The 16,765-nt window shown below is 31.2% G+C and overlaps 1 protein-coding gene across 1 annotated transcript; it reads left to right on the forward strand.

Moving 5' to 3' along the window:
• Positions 1–4,249: 4,249 nt before the first annotated feature.
• LOC112750011 (proline-rich receptor-like protein kinase PERK15) lies at positions 4,250–9,309 on the forward strand. Its single transcript, XM_025798491.2, has 8 exons — positions 4,250–5,311; positions 6,126–6,587; positions 6,952–7,038; positions 7,872–7,942; positions 8,040–8,116; positions 8,206–8,353; positions 8,435–8,596; positions 8,725–9,309. Exons 1-8 carry the CDS (start codon positions 4,609–4,611, stop codon positions 9,007–9,009), a joined length of 1,995 nt encoding a protein of 664 aa, XP_025654276.2. The 5' UTR covers positions 4,250–4,608; the 3' UTR covers positions 9,010–9,309.
• The last annotated feature ends 7,456 nt before the right edge of the window (positions 9,310–16,765 follow it).

The following is a 16,765-nucleotide window of genomic DNA, read 5'->3' on the forward strand; positions in this document are numbered from 1 at the left end:
ATCATATTCATAATAAAATACAACATATATATGTCTCTATATAGCTAGTAGGTGTGTGTATTTAGGGAATAATGAAACACACATAGAGACCTAGCAGCTTAATTGGTTAACTTTACACAATGCTAGCTAGTAGGTGCGTGTATTAGGGAATAATGAAACATGCATAGAAATCTACCAGCTTAATTGGTTAACTTTACACAATGCTAATATAATAATCAAGTCAATTAATTTCTAAACAAAAGTGTATTATAATTTTCCATATCTGATAATTAAAGTGACAAAGCCTAACTATTTTATTGATTCATCATATCACAACAATAAGAGGGGTTTTCTTCTATAATGCTATCTGAAACAATTATATTCATTTCAATCGCATGATTGAAATTATTATTTGTGTTTTATGAGCAGAACACAATAGCCTAACCACACGTAGATACCAATATTACATACATACTCCTTCAACTAATAACTAACAGAAGATGTTTAAGTATGCTCATATCCTTCTTGAAATATGATATTCTAATAACTTTAACTATTTATATATAATAATACAAAAAATACAAGGTCTAGATTTAGCGAATGAAAGCCATTTTTTTTCTTTTCTTTAACAAATTTTGTGTGATTGAAGTTGTCAGCTTATCCTCGTAGACAAATTTTAAAAGCTATTTTTTCCAGCCGTCATATGTGATATGTCTTCTTGATCTCCATTAAATGGTGTTATTTTTTTTTCTTTTTTCTTTTTTGTATTAAAAGCTATTCCTCCTCCTCCTCCACCTCCTCCTTCTCCTGCTAATTAACTCCATATAATCTGCTATTCAAGAGTCCACAGTTCCACATAAAAGGTATTGTAAAGTAGAAATTCCAGACTTAAGACAAATTTGGAAACCATTTAAAAGAGCAATACCTGAAATGGGTAGTTGAGTATCCTCTGAAGACAACTTGAGTTTGGTTGGCATCAATATTTTTATCGACCCATCTAGCCCAAGTCGTCAAAGCCCTTCTAAATGCATCCAAAACCTTGAGTCTTGGGTATACATGGTTGCCTTCTTGATAGTAGTCTTCTCTGTGAGTTAAGAGAACACAGATTAATATCTCAAATGGGAAAGCAATCTCACATTACAAAAGCACAAACTATGATAATTTCATATGGGAAACATGAATTACGTAGATCATGTTATTCATCTTTGCTTCTGAGCACCGACCAAACTCACCCCCTTAAATGTTTTTTCATGCGTCCACCAGTGGCCAGTATTGAAGACAATGATATCAGCATCATGATATACAGTAGTTGTCTGGTCCATCAAATCCAATCTTAATGTCTCAAATGATCCATTTATGCCTTTGAAACATTGACTCTCGAACAATGAATGGTGGACTAACAAAATCTACTGAGCAATTATAATCCTATCAACACAAGAAAGTTTTCGATGAGATAATACCATTACAAGATATCTGCATCACAGAATCTTATATATGTTCCGAAAACTTGCCTCAAATCTAAAAGCATAAACACCTTTCTTCTTAAATTCATGTCTTCCAGAAATTTCAAAAACACGTTTCTTGTCCTTGACACTTTGACGTAGTATACACACCATCGACTCCCACATGTTCCTGTTCAGTGAATCTCCCACAAAAACTAGCCTCTGACATTGCAGCCTCTCCAGAAAATCAGTTGCATTCAAACTGAAAGATCACGTCAGTAATTAATAAACATACAACAAAAGCATTTGGATATTAATTTAAGATGACTGGCACTAGTCTGCTTATAACTAAAATTGATAGTAAACCAAAACTGCGATTAAAACATATGGAACTATATCATGAGAGATCCACTATTTTACCCCAGTTAGTTGTAGACTCTGGTTGCAGAGTATTTACCAGTGGATCCCATAATTCTCTACCTTTTAAGTCAATAGAATCAAGACTTTACTGAACATTGTTAATACTCCATAATCCATATGAGAGTGTTAAGGGAACAACTCACCTCTAAATGGTAAGTAGTGCACTGGCATTTACATTTTACCCAGAAATTGAGCTAACTAAAGGAAATTATATAGGTCGTATTAAAATTTCATAGAAGTAAACTAGCATTTCGGTACTTGTAAATATAACTAAGCTGTAACTAATCCCTTCATAGAAAACAAAATAATATTGCTAATTTAGGAATCTCTTGTCGGTGGTAATGTGAATGACTCGTAATTTAAGATCTGGATCAGACACATAACTTTAATCAGGAATCGGTTTTCCATGGATGGAACCATTTTACTGAGTTTGACAGAAACAGTAACCCTTTTCCCTTTCATCATGTACATCTAAGCCACCCCTTTATTTCCCTCTTTTAGTCCTTCTCCATTCTACTCCGTTTTCTAAACCTTCATACATCTAATTTTTCAGCAATACCAAGTTGCAGTTTAATATTTGGGTTCACTCATTAATTTAATATAATTACTACAATTACTATTAATAGACAACTTGCATTTTTCTAATAATAACAATAAAAATAACAATATTTCGCACATGTTACTGAAAAAACCACAGAAAAGAACAATCATACCTTGAAATGTCGCATTTATGTGGCTGCCATTTCCATTTCACATAATCACTATCAGGTCTTCCATTAAGGTGGCAATCAAAATCCCTATCGATGAGTGGACATGAACCTAAGGGGTAATATGGCTTTGAATCATCCCTTATCCACATACCATCATAGATATCACAATTCTGATCATTTAAACTAAAACGACCCTCCATCTTCACATCTTGTGAAGAAGAACCACCAGCATCAATAACCACAGTTACATTATCGTTATTATTATTGTTACTATTATTATTATTAACAGAAGTCACGTTTGATTCACCAGAAGAAGAAACAGTTGCATTCGCAGCAAAGTCCACATCTTTGACAACCCTATTATCAGGGAAGTTCCCAATCTCAGTGACCAATGTAACGTTCTCACCGTTGGATTTCAGCGGAAACTGTTGCACTTCACTACTATTAAGCGTTGCATTCTCACCACCGACGGTGAAATTCGCAAACCGTGTGTTCTTGTTCAAACCCTGACTTGAAGCATTCACTCCGCGAGTTTTTTCAATTCGTTCTTCATCCTTCTGCGGAGAACTTTGACACTTCACGTCTGCATGAATCCAGTGGTACCAATATTCTTTAACCTCAACAACTTTGTCTTTTCTCATCAAACAACAAGCAAGCACGAAGTGAAAAAGTAAGAAAAAATTACGAACCTTTGGATGTCATTTTTCTTGATAAATTAGAAGGAACAGAGAAGTGGTGATTTTTCCTAAAAAAATAATGAAAGAAAAAAAATTAAAAAGACCCAACTAAGGCCGCTACCACACGATAAGAGATACACAATCTCAAACCTTTATAAAGTTTTAAATCCCAAACTTGACAAAATGCCACATCCTCAACTTAAGCTTGAGGCCTAGGAAGACACAAGTCGAAGTATAATATCGGCATTTTAAGTATAAGATCAACTTACTTGCAAAGCATTTTATAGCAAGTTAAAGCTTGGGGCTCTGGTCTGTCTTTGCTATTTCGAAACTGTGACGTTATACTTGGAAACAGACTTTTGATTTAAAAAGTAAATCCCAGATCTCAACGGCTCAAAACACAATCTTCGAAACTCTAAGACTAGAATGGCTACATCATGCAACAATAAATAGAGAATAAATATGAGCAAGAAAGGCATCAAAAAATTAAGAGACATCCCAATTTGAGAGATTTGATTTTTCAGAAATTTTGTATTGACTTGAACGTTGGAGTCTTTTTTTTACAGGTCTCCAACTTCGATTTTAGCCTCAACCGGACAGACAAAGAATTCACAACATAACTCATAGAAGGAAGACAATTAAAGAGCTGCCTTCTGTACTGACGAGCTATATCTCGGAGTCCCACATCAGGTCAGAATATTATTAATTAAGAAGTTTATAATTTTCAAATTCTTCTTTGGATGTAAATTTCATAGGTTTCTTTTGGGTTATACTAGGTAATCCATAATTTTTTTGAACAACATGAACAATCATCAATCAAATCAAAATGTACTACACTTCCTATATATCTTGTTCACGTTGTTTAGTATTTTCATTGTTTACTTATATTTTTTTTTATAGTCAAAACAAAAGTATAACCCCTAAAATTTTAAAGAGCCCATTGGAGGTTGCGCGGTAACCCGAAATTCAAGGTAAGAAGCAGGACAAGACACACAAACTGACACTTGGCTCAATAAGAGACCCTAACCCCAAAATACCAAAAAAAAAAAAAAAGAAGCTAGCTCCATGCATGCATGCACGCACGCATGCAACGATTGCAACTTGCAATCTGCGGTTACATGGTGAAGCGAAACAAACCACCTAAAGCAATGTCATTGAACGATGCTGAGAGCTTATGATTCATGTATGACATGTGATCAGAGGATATTGTTGTTGTTGTTTATGCCTATGTTTATTGATCTGGGGAAAGCAATTTAATTTGTCATCATCAGTTTCTGACACCATTTTCAATTTCAATGTTCTTTGATTGTTAATGACTACGGGGGTTCTGTATTTTGTTGCCATTTCTGAGTATCATCCAAAAGTTGAGATCTCTTTGAGATGGCTATCCACGACCATTCTTCCAACGTGACACCATCTTCGTTCTCTGATTCTTCAAACTTTTCTTCGCCGCCATCCCCTCATGCCTCCGACTCCTTCCGTAGATCACTCAAGAAAAAGTCCGATTCAAATTCATCGTCTGACGATCCATCACCAAAACCGAGTCCACGGCCTCCGCGTTCTCCGCCACCGCCGAAATCTCCACCACGGCCATCAAAGTCTCCACCACCACCACCCTCTCCGCGTCCACCAAAACACTCGCCTCCTCCAAAAACACCCCCGCCGCCGCCATCGCCAGTTCCGTCACCTCCGCCACCACGGGTTACACCTCCTCCACCCCCAACTTCAATAACGCCACCTGATTCACACTTTACTCCACCTCAAGTTACTCCTTCTCATCCTCCTCCTCCTCCTCCTCCTCCACCACCACCGCTGCCGCCGACAACTAGTTCCCCTCCAAACCACCCTACTACGCCGCCACAATCACCTTCTCCGCCTTCAAGATCAGGCGGTGATTCATCTTCTTCGAAGCGCCATTCTCCCCCAGCGTCGTCAACTTCGAATACACGAGGTTATAGTGATCGGATAGGCCAACATGTTGGTTTTGCAGTGGCTGCAATTTCCATCATTGCACTCATTGCTGTAATTCTCTTCTTTTTTTTTAGGAAGAAGAAAGATCGAGGCGATGCCGGTTGGCCACAAGGTAAATTATGTTCATTTTCATTTTGGTGGAAACTCACCAAAAAAAATATTAATTAAAAATTATTAAATAATTTAATAAATTTAATTAAATTATTATTTAATAATTTTTTATTATTAACGTGCTTTTATCATTTTATTTTTTGAATTTATGTTTTATGAAAAGATATTGTTCGATCTCTTATTAATATAATTTATATAGAAAAGCTAAGGCCATAATTTTATGTATTTTAGCCAATAATTTAATATATTTAATTTAACAGTTTAATAATATATTTTTAAATATTATAAAATTAATTATTGATTAAAAATAATAAATCATGTTAGTCTATAACATTACTGTTATTTATATGTTATTTTTAAGTTAAATTTTAATCATAAATTATTTTTATAATAAAAAATTTGTGTTTTATTATACAAAATAAAATAGATGAATTTTATAGTAAACTTTGTATCAATATTAGTAGCAATAAAATTTTAAGAAGACTTAAAAATATAATTAAAATTAAAATTACAGATTTTACTATTTATATAAAATAACATTATCAAAAATAGAATAAAATTATCATTTCCCTAGAGACATTATGATTTATTTTCAGCAGGCCTGCGTGCGTATCCCAATTTTTTAATCTATGTTTGTTAGTTGTTAGTATCTAGACTTTGACTTTCAAATTTGACGAGTCAAGACTAGTAGCCAGAGGATTTGGAGTTAGTCTTTTTTTTTTTTTTTTTTGCACGGAGGAGTACGTAGTATGAATTAAGCATTAGTTACTCATTATGTTCGTTTTTTGAATGATTGCGATGATGATGATAATTAGGTGGAAATGTACACTACTACTACAAACAACCAGGCGGGGCCAATGGTCCGCAAGTAGGGATGTACGGTTCACAAAAAAAACAGTCTACTCCGGTGAGAGGCTACTATGGAGGTTACGTGAGATCACCTTCAGAGCTACAACAAATGAGTGGGGGTATAATGGCTTATAGCTACGAAGAAATCGTGGAAGTAACGAACGGGTTTTCGAGTGAGAACGTAATAGGAGAAGGTGGGTTCGGGAGTGTGTACAAGGCTTTAATGCCCGATGGTAGAGTAGGAGCAGTGAAGATGCTGAAACCTGGTAGTGGCCAAGGAGAGAGAGAGTTTAGGGCTGAGGTTGACATTATTAGTAGGATTCATCATCGTCATTTGGTTTCTTTGATTGGTTATTGCATAGCTGAGCAACATAGAGTTCTTGTCTATGAGTTTGTTCCTAATGGGAATCTCAGTCAGCACTTGCATGGTAATGTGAGTTTCTTTTTTATTCTTTTTTATTTTTATGTAAAAATTAATTACTTGTTACATAATAATATATCAACCGGTTTTCTTTGAAGACTAACCTGTTTTTTATGCTAACAAAGTATTGGATGAATCAAAATTAAGGATGAGAAAAGAATTGGTACATATTTCATAATTTTTTCCATAATCAATCATATTGTCTAAGCTAAGTAAGCTTCTATTATTCAATTGACATTTACTAAGATTCACAACCGAATAGGATAATGAAGCAACTTTTGTAGCAAAATATATCCAAAGAAATAAAGATATAGAAAAACTAATTTTTATATACGTAGGAATTGATTTGGTGTGTGGTGATCTGTATGTAGGAAATAACTTACCTGTTTTGGATTGGCCGAATAGGATGAAGATAGCAAATGGCGCTGCAAGGGGCATAGCGTATCTGCATGAGGGCTGTAAGTATCTTTTTCATTATTTTTTTTTTTAATAGTATACAGAGATTTTTAGTATTTTATGTTTAACATGCTTAAGATGTTTTTGTGGATTGATTTTGTTATTGTTGTAACACGATTTTTTTTTGCTTAATTTTTATTTTAACAAAAAATATTTACACACAAATTAGGAAAAGCTTTTCCAATTTCATAAGCAGCACCATCTTTTTTTTTCTGGAAAATTATTAATGTGTGTTAACATGCTACTGGAATAATTTTTTTCTAAAAAACAAAATCAAAGTCTAATACAGTCAAACAGTTGACCAGGACATAGTAAGAATGAGAAAATCAACTCAGTTTTATCTAGAAAAAGAGACTAAAAATAAATTTAGTCTTTGTATTATTTTTGATATAAAATGTACAAAATTAAATTATATTTTAGTATCTTATTTGATTCAAGAAGAATATAAAATGAGAATATTTATTAAAATATTTTTAATATTAAAAAAGTATTATTAAAATTTTAATTTCTGATATAAAAAATTTTAGTTCTTTGTGTTTTTATTTTCTAGAAATATTAAAATAACTAAAATTTTATATTTAAAAATAAAATTTTAGTCTCAAATATCTACCACCAAATATAATATTAAATTTTAGTCCTTTAGTTCCAATTCCAATCTCTTTGGGAACATACACTACTTGTAAAGACATTTTAGGCTTGTCATATTTAAACAAGCTAGAAGCTCCCTAATTATACGTATATATGTCTTCTGAAGAGAAGAAGGATGTGAACATACATTCAACTTCAAGCACAAATATTGACACTGATGTGTTAGTTTAAATTTTCTGTTTTCTAGGCAACCCAAGGATTATTCATAGGGATATTAAGTCCGCAAACATACTTTTGGATGGTGCTTACGAAGCACAGGTATATATAAGCATATATATTCTTTCTAAATTGTTATCTGTCTAAATTTGAAGTCCAGAGTGGTAATTTAGCCTTATATAATTATTAACACACACAGGTTGCAGACTTTGGACTTGCCAAACTAACTGATGACGCTAACACCCATGTATCAACCAGGGTGATGGGGACCTTCGGGTAGGCATATAAAAGAGTAACATTATAATGTTGTAAAACATGTTTTCCTGGTAATAGCTAATGTTGGATGATTATCCATTGTTGTGCAGATACATGGCTCCAGAGTATGCAACAAGTGGAAAATTAACGGATAGATCAGATGTTTTCTCATTTGGAGTTGTCCTGCTTGAGCTCATAACTGGAAGGAAGCCCGTTGATCCAAAGCGGCCCATCGGAGAAGAGAGTTTGGTTGAGTGGGTATGACTAAACTTGAAGAAACGTTAATTGATTTCTCTTATTTTGATCTTTCCTTATCATCACAAATTAACATGCATACAGGCTCGTCCACATCTTCTTCTTGCAATGGGGACGCGTGCGTTTGGTGATCTAGAAGACCCAAGGCTTCAAGGACGCTATGTTCATTCTGAAATGTTAATCATGATTGAGGCTGCTGCCGCATGTGTTCGCCACTCTGCTCCTAAACGCCCCCGTATGGTTCAGGTCATGTATTTAAATTTTAAGAAATTTGACTGATGTTGGCTAAAAAAAGCTAGTTATCTAATATTATTCTTGTATAAATATTATCCTTTACTAAATGCAGCAGCTTCTTTTTTGTTATGTCCAATTAGGTGGCAAGAGCCTTAGAGTGTGGAGAACAACTAGATCTATCAAATGGGGTGAAATATGGTCAAAGCAGAATATATGATTCAAGCCAGTACATTAATGATATTATGAGATTTAGAAGGATGATGGCTGATGGCAATTTTAGCGGTTACGACTATGATATGTATAGTACAGAACACAGTTCAAGAGAGTTGTCTCCTTCTTTAGGGATGCCAACTAGTTCAGGTGGTAATTCAGAACCTAGATCTTTCAACAACCATAGGAGCTTCTCTGAGTCTGAGCAACCATAAAACTCTTGATGGGGACTCACCTATGTATTAGAACAGAGCAATGAGCATTATTGGCATAATCAAGTTTAAGGCGCACCAGAAATGTCTCTCTTCACTCAATCCGTGGCTGTGGGCAAAGATTTACTTCTAAGTTGTTCATGGTGAATTTCACGTCAATGAATGGGTGAGGCAGTACGACCTATACAAAGAATGAATCATTTTAACACACTTTCGGTTTATACTGTGATATTAGTTAAAATATCCAAGACTGTTAGGATGTGTTTGGGATACAATAGAATTGAAATTGATTTAATTTTAAAATTACGTTTTTTGTTTATAATGGATAAAAATAGGAATTGAATTAATTTGTAAATATAATGGGTTTATTTCAATATTTATCTCAAAATTTTTTCATTTTTTTAGAATTTAATTAGAATAATAATTTATTGTGTCAAAAATGTAAAGAGTTTAATTTTATTATTTCGATATTAATATAGAGGATAAGAGATGAGGATTTGGAGAGAAGAAGAGATGGTATAGGTCCAACGGAAGTTTGGCACCGGCGGCAATGGAAATTTTATTATATTAATTTGTGTTTTTTCAATTTTTATTCTAGTTTCTTTCTTACCCCTAGTCGTTTTTAGTTGGGGTCGTTGAATGATTGTAAACTATTACTAATTTACTATCATATATAAATAGATCTCTCTTATTGGCTGAAATAGGTTTCCTCATAATTAAACTAACATCAGAGTTAAGATCCGAAAGGACAATCCACACAACTTGATCAATGGTCCTTCGAACTCCATATTTAGCAAGTCAATCTGCAGCTTTGTTGGCTTTCCTCAAAATCCATTCAAACTACACATTCCAAGCACGGAGGAGGAGCTCTTGAATCTTGAGAATAAGATCTGTCTCCCCTCTAACAAGAAGGCTCAATGTTCTTGAGGACTAAGCAATCAGTTTCACAAATGAGATCCTTAATATTAAGAATTTGTATTTTCTAGTAACTTTGTTCAAAAAAAAATTCAATGGTAAAAATATATGTCAAGACTTTTATTCTAGTCATTTACCAGCAAGAGCAAAATATTACCGGGCCAATAGGTAACCGCTTCTCATATCTGACTAACATGGACCTAATTAAAGATAAAAGTAAAACTAACTAGTCCAAAACCATAGTTCTCTTTAAAATAACCAGTCAATCCATTAATTTCAAATTGAACTAGTTGTGATTTTACATTGTGTTTAATTTTACAAATCCATACTGCAGTTGCAGAGAACAAAGACAATAGAAAATATAGGCAAAAATAAAAGCACAGAAGATAATTATATTGTACATTTCATCATCTCTTGTTCTTGTAGTGGGAGATCTAATAAGAAGAGATATTAAGACACAGAAGATAATATATAGAAAGTATAGCCAACAATAAGGTGGCATATTCTACTTAACATAATCATAATAACAATGTTACTCTCAAATTATTCCCTTGCATCATGGTCCTCCTGCCCTTAGTTTTCGAGGGGGGCCAAGTTTTAATTCAAAACTTTTCATATTCATATCAGCACCACCACCACCACCACCATGATGAGGAGGACCAAGTGGCTTAGGTGGTCCTCTTCCTCCTCCTCCTCCTCCTCCATGACCATAACCATGTCCATTCATAGGCTTGGAGGCTGCAATCTTCTTGTCAAAGCCAAATTCAATGTCCACTTCCTTAGTAGGCCGGAAGTCATGGTGGTTCTGATTCTGCTTCTGCTGCTTTTGCTGCTTGGAATGTTTCAGGCTGTGGCCGTGGCTCTTGCGGCCGCAAAGGCGTCCGAGGCAGCATGCGACGGCGGAAATGACTATGATTATGGCTAGAACAACAAACACTGAGCCAAATGAGCCATTTGAATGGTGAGGGGGTGACTCATATGTGTAAGTGGTTGGATACACTTGTTGGACAGGTTGTTGGAATTGCTGTGATTGTTGTTGCTGTGGCAGTGGTTGAACTTGTAAGGACATTTTGAATTTGAGGGGTGACTGGTGAGGGTGATGAGGGAATTGGTATATTAAGGGTTCAGCTCTTGTTCTTTGAGTGCAAACTAAGGTAGATTTTTTGGATTATTAACCTCCTCATGCACTCAAACTCAACTACTAGCTTGCTAGCGACTAGTGTGCTTGATATATGTATAAGTAAGATATTTCTTTTTCTTTTCTTTTCTTTTTTATTTTTTGAATTTGTAAAGGGAGCAGAGGGGGAACTTGCTTTAATAAAGAAGGCCAACAACAACTAAAGATATTCTTTTGTGATCTTTACTTGTTGTTTATTTTTTGCTTTGTAAGAAGAGAAAGAGAAAGTGAGATCTCTCTTTCTCTCTCTCTCTCACTAGGCCCCATGAATGTGCAGCTTTTGTTTACTGGAGGAGTGTTCTCGCTGACAATCATTGGAATGATGAGATAGTGCAGAGGGAAGCAAGAAGAGCGAGCAAAGCATTTTGGAAGCTTTAATCATACAATATCATACATAGTATTAAATTAAATTTCTTTAGGTGGGTCATCATTCACGGATCAAAAGGCCATCCATGTTGTTTTTTTCATTGGGGCAGGGAATTGTTTTCTTGCTACAAATTAACAGGGTAGAGCCTTAGCGGAGGACATTTTCTAAGATTATAATATAGAATTTTAATTGATTCATTTTTTTCTGTTATTTAGTATAATATAGAATTTTATAATATTAAATTATTAATTAAAAAGAGAAGTGAATTTGGATAGCAACTATATGTTATTTATTCTTCAGTGGTTATTAACTTATTATGCCGCAGAAAGTTACTTGTCTTGCATATACATATTCATACATTGTTGATGCTTTTCGGAATTAAGAAAAGAAATGGGCATTATTGCTGTTTAATGTTTTAAAATTATTGAAGACTATTTACACAAGACGTTAACTGGATGCATTATGCAACATTATTTGTCGTAATTTGAATAAACTACTATTTTTATTTTTAAAAATTCAAAATATTGATAAATTTATTTACAAATAAATAAAATTATCTAAATTTTAGAAAATTATTTAAAAATTTAAAAATATTTTTAATATCATCTTGCTATTTAAATATTAGAAGATATTTTAAAAATTTTAAATATTTTTAAAATTTGAATAATTTTATTAATAATTTTTTATAAGTAAGAATAATAATTTTATTTATTTGTAGATAAATTTATCAACCTTTTAAATTTTCATAAATAGAAATAGTAATTTTCTCAGTTAAGTTCAACAAATAATGTGCTTTAGCATGTTCATGATGAAGTTCCAAATGTGAAGGCTGTGATGTGAGCACTAAGCATAATAAGTAGACCCTGGTCAAGGATTACTCCGAAATCTGTGAAAGAAGGAACAGAGTGTGAGAGAGAGATACCATTTGTTTTATTAACATAGGGATTGGTGCAAAAGCATCAAAGCAATTCCAACAAACAAATACTAACAATTACAAGCGCTATCTTGTAAAGATAAATGGGGTCACCCTGTTCCCTTTAATTCTTTTTGACGGAGGGTGGTTCCCCTTGTTACTTTCACACAGATTCTTTGTGTACACTATATATGAATATCGATATCATGTACATTCAAATTTATATTTGTTAATTAATCATTTTCTAGATCAAAGTGCTTTTTAATTTAGGTGAACAATTTGGGGTTTATGTTACGTCCGTTTGAGTGTCTTGAACGTCCTATTTTTATATTTGGCAATTTGTTAAAACTCTGAATCCAAAAGTGTTTTTACCTCTGAACGTACATTGACGTGAAGCTAAAATTTCTAGCTTCTGCGTTCATGTTGAGAAAGTTGATTACCGTTGGAGGAATTAAGTGACAAATTTATTCCTTTTCTACCAATTCTACCCTCCATTCTCTTCTATAAAAAAGATGCAAGTAACCATAACTTTCACAGTAGTTCTTCGTTCATTTGTTGTGTATGTTATTTGTTCTGAATTTTTTTTTTCTATCAAAATTTTTCAGATTTGTATCAATCATTGCCAAGGTAAAAAAATTAATTTTTTTTATTATTTTTAGTACTCTTTTCCATATTTTGATTTTTATATTTTTTATTATATTTTTTTATTTATCTGATAAATATTTTTTATATTATTTTTTTAGTATTTTAAGTTTATTTTTTTAGTATTTTATTATATTTTTATTGTACTTTTTTTTATTCATATGATAACTATTGTTGATATAAATTCTTATTTTTATTTATTTTTATGATATTTTTGTTTTTATTGCATTTTTTACTGTATTTTATTTTAGTTTTTATTATATACTAATTATAAGTAACAAAAGAGTCATAAATAATAAAAATGTATATTCCAAAATGATATAAATTAAAGAGTAATAACGTACTAAAAAGATTATAGAACATTTTCTTTTTGTTTGACATTATAGAATGTATAATACGTACTCTTTTTTATAATTTTATTTTTGATTGTATTTATTTATTTTTTCTCAAAAGATAGATATTATTTTATTATTATAAAATAATAATGTTTATTTATATGATAAATATTTTTATTATAAAATGAATTACTAAGATCTATTCAAATATCTAAAGTAAAATGATATGATAATATAAAAAATTATTTAAATTGATGTCTCTTTTAGTAATTTTTTCTCTAAAAGTGATTTTGAGTAGCATAATCCAAACAACATTTATTTTACTATAATCCATTTTAATATAAAGATTGCCAAACATAAATCACGTTAACACAAACTTTTTATCAAAATCAAGTTTGCAAAATCAATTCTATGCAAACTCTCGTTTACAAACTGTAATCCAAACACACACCTTATAGGTAGAAAAGATGGCTAAATTCTCAAAGTAGTCCTAGGATTGATGCTGTGCATTCAAATCGTCCCTCAGATTTTAATTACGCTAATTATGTTTTTGAAATTGAAAAAATTACACTATATTAATCCTTGATCCGTTTTCCATTAATGACGCGCTGACGTAACGTAATGACATGGATTTTTGGTGATATGTGTCATTTCATGGTTTATCCACGTGTAACAGTATGATGACGTGTCAGTCAGCGACACGTGGCATGCTAACGTTAATGGTTATGCCACTTGTCACAATACTATTTTGCTACATGTTAGATTATGCCACGTCTCACAATATTATTTGTTCACGTATCATCTACTATGTCATCATTACATATACACTAAATTAGTCCATTTGGATCAAATGACTCATTTTAGTTGCTGAAATTGAATGTCGTGCACCAAATTAGTCCCTTCATCAGTTGTTCTCATTTTTTTGTAAATTTAAAATTCTCAATATTTTTTATACACTAATTTTAATTGTATTTTTTATTATACAATTTTTTATAATAAATTTTTTAATTAATAATTTTAACTTGTATCATTAGAACACATGTTAGCTAAATCTAAAATTTTATTATTATTTTTTGTGTTTATTTATATCTGTTTTAAAACTGTTCAAGTCATGGTTATAATAAGTGCTTATATTAATTAATAGTGTAATATATGAAAAGGCTGCCTAGCTAAGTTATAGATCAAAAGAATTATTATAATCGACAATATAAATCTATTTTATTAATTTAGTGAGAAGTCAATTATATGGAGAATCAAACATTCTTAAAAACGGATGGGAATAATAAATTTATATTAGTTAAAAAATATTTTATCAAGTATTCTTAAAATATTTATTAAGGTGTTAAATATTAAAAAAAAATTTGTATTAAGAAATATTATTATACTTTTAACTTACACTCTTTACTAAATCAATATCAATATCTCATATAATTCTTTTAAATAAAATATTGTAAAAAAAATTTTGTATAATTAAAACTAACATTTTAAAAATATTTTATAAAAGTAATTTATATTTAAATAACTTGTGAAAAGATAAAATTAAAATTAATGTATTCAAAGATATTACAAATTTTAAATTTATAAAAAAAAACTGATGAAGAGAATAATTTGGTACACGACATTTAATTTTAGAGACTAAAATGAGTCATTTGATGCAAAGTAAATGACCAATTTAGTGCATACGTAATGATGATATAGTGGATGACACGTGGACAAATAACATTGTAACACGTGGTATAATCTGACATGTGGCAAAATAGCATTGTGACACATGGCATAACCATTCACATCAGCATGCCATGTGTCGTCAACTGACATGTCATCATACCGTTACACGTGGCCAAAATCATGAAGTGACATGTGTCACCAAAGGTTCACGTCATCAAAACATGTGAGCGTATTGTTAACTGAAAACGGATCAGGGACTAATATGGTACGATTTTTTCAATTTCAAAGACGAAATTGGTGCAATTAGAATTTTTGGGACGATTTTAGTGAACGGCGTCAATCTCAGAGACCACTTTCAGAATTTAGCCTAAAAAAGATATATACCTGAACACTAAACACAGGATGTGGTTTAAGTATTAGTTTTTATTTTCAAAAGTATTATTTTTAAGCATATAATATTTTAGAATAAAATTATTTGACATATAATATTTTTATGTTTGATTTATAAAATTTAATATTTTAAATATTATATAATAATTCTAGAAATGAATAATTTATTATTTAGTTAAATTTAAATTTTTTAATTATATTATATAATATGTTAAAATTACTCTTAATTATTCAAATTAAAAGATTAATAACTAAAATTAAATATAAACCTAATTAAATATTATCATTTTTTTAATTTATAAAAATACCTCTAGAAATAAATTTACTAAAATATCTCTAATAATAAATATATTTAATTAAAATCATTATTGATCCTATTTTTTTTTAAATTTACTAAATTATTTTTAATTAACAAATATGTTTAATTAAAATTATTATCGATTCTAATTTTTTAAAATTTTCTAAAATATTTCTAATAACAAATATCTCTAATTAAAATTCACATTATCACAATTAAATTTACTAAAATATCCCTAATAACAAATATGTTCAATTAAAATTATTATCGATTCTAATTTTTTTTAAATTTACTAAAATACTCCTAATAACAAATATCTTTAATTAAAATTCACATCATCACAATTAAATTTGTTAAAATATCTCTAATCAAGTTAGTGAACTCATAGTTTACCTGGACTCATTAAGCTAATTTAAAATCGTAATTCATTGAATCGTAAGTCGAAACGTAAAGATAACTCGTAAAATATAAAAATAAAAAAAAAATTGATAGCAAAAACTAATTTCACAGATAATAAAATAAATTTCAAATAAACTAAATTACCCATAAGATTATAACTAATATATACCATAACAAGTCAAAAGTCACAATTCAACACAAATTCACAACTTAATTCACAAATCAAAACACAAATTCACAACTCACACGTTTATACGACACTAAAATAAATTTAAGTAGCAAATAAACCAACCAAACTACTAGAATGAACAACTAATTAACTAAAATCTAAACAAGTCATTTAATAATCATTTTATTCATCAGTCATAAAATCTTCACGAGTTTCACAAGCTTCCGCATTACCATTTTTATTATCAGGAGTAGGAGGAAGAGGTCCTTAGAAAAGTTCTTTAAACTCATCATCATCAAAGTAAGGAATTGCCAAAGGATCCTTAGAGGCACCAACAACTCTATTACCACTTGCTCCATCATTTAAATCAGGATATGAAATTAGAGCATCTAAATCTTCTTCTTCTCCATCTTCGTCAGCAATAATCCACTCTTCGTCACTCCAACTCATCAAGACTATAGTCATAATTAAGACTTCTTCTAGTTT

Source organism: Arachis hypogaea, chromosome 15 (genome assembly GCF_003086295.3).
Source record: "Arachis hypogaea cultivar Tifrunner chromosome 15, arahy.Tifrunner.gnm2.J5K5, whole genome shotgun sequence".
NCBI classification, from domain to species: domain Eukaryota; kingdom Viridiplantae; phylum Streptophyta; class Magnoliopsida; order Fabales; family Fabaceae; genus Arachis; species Arachis hypogaea.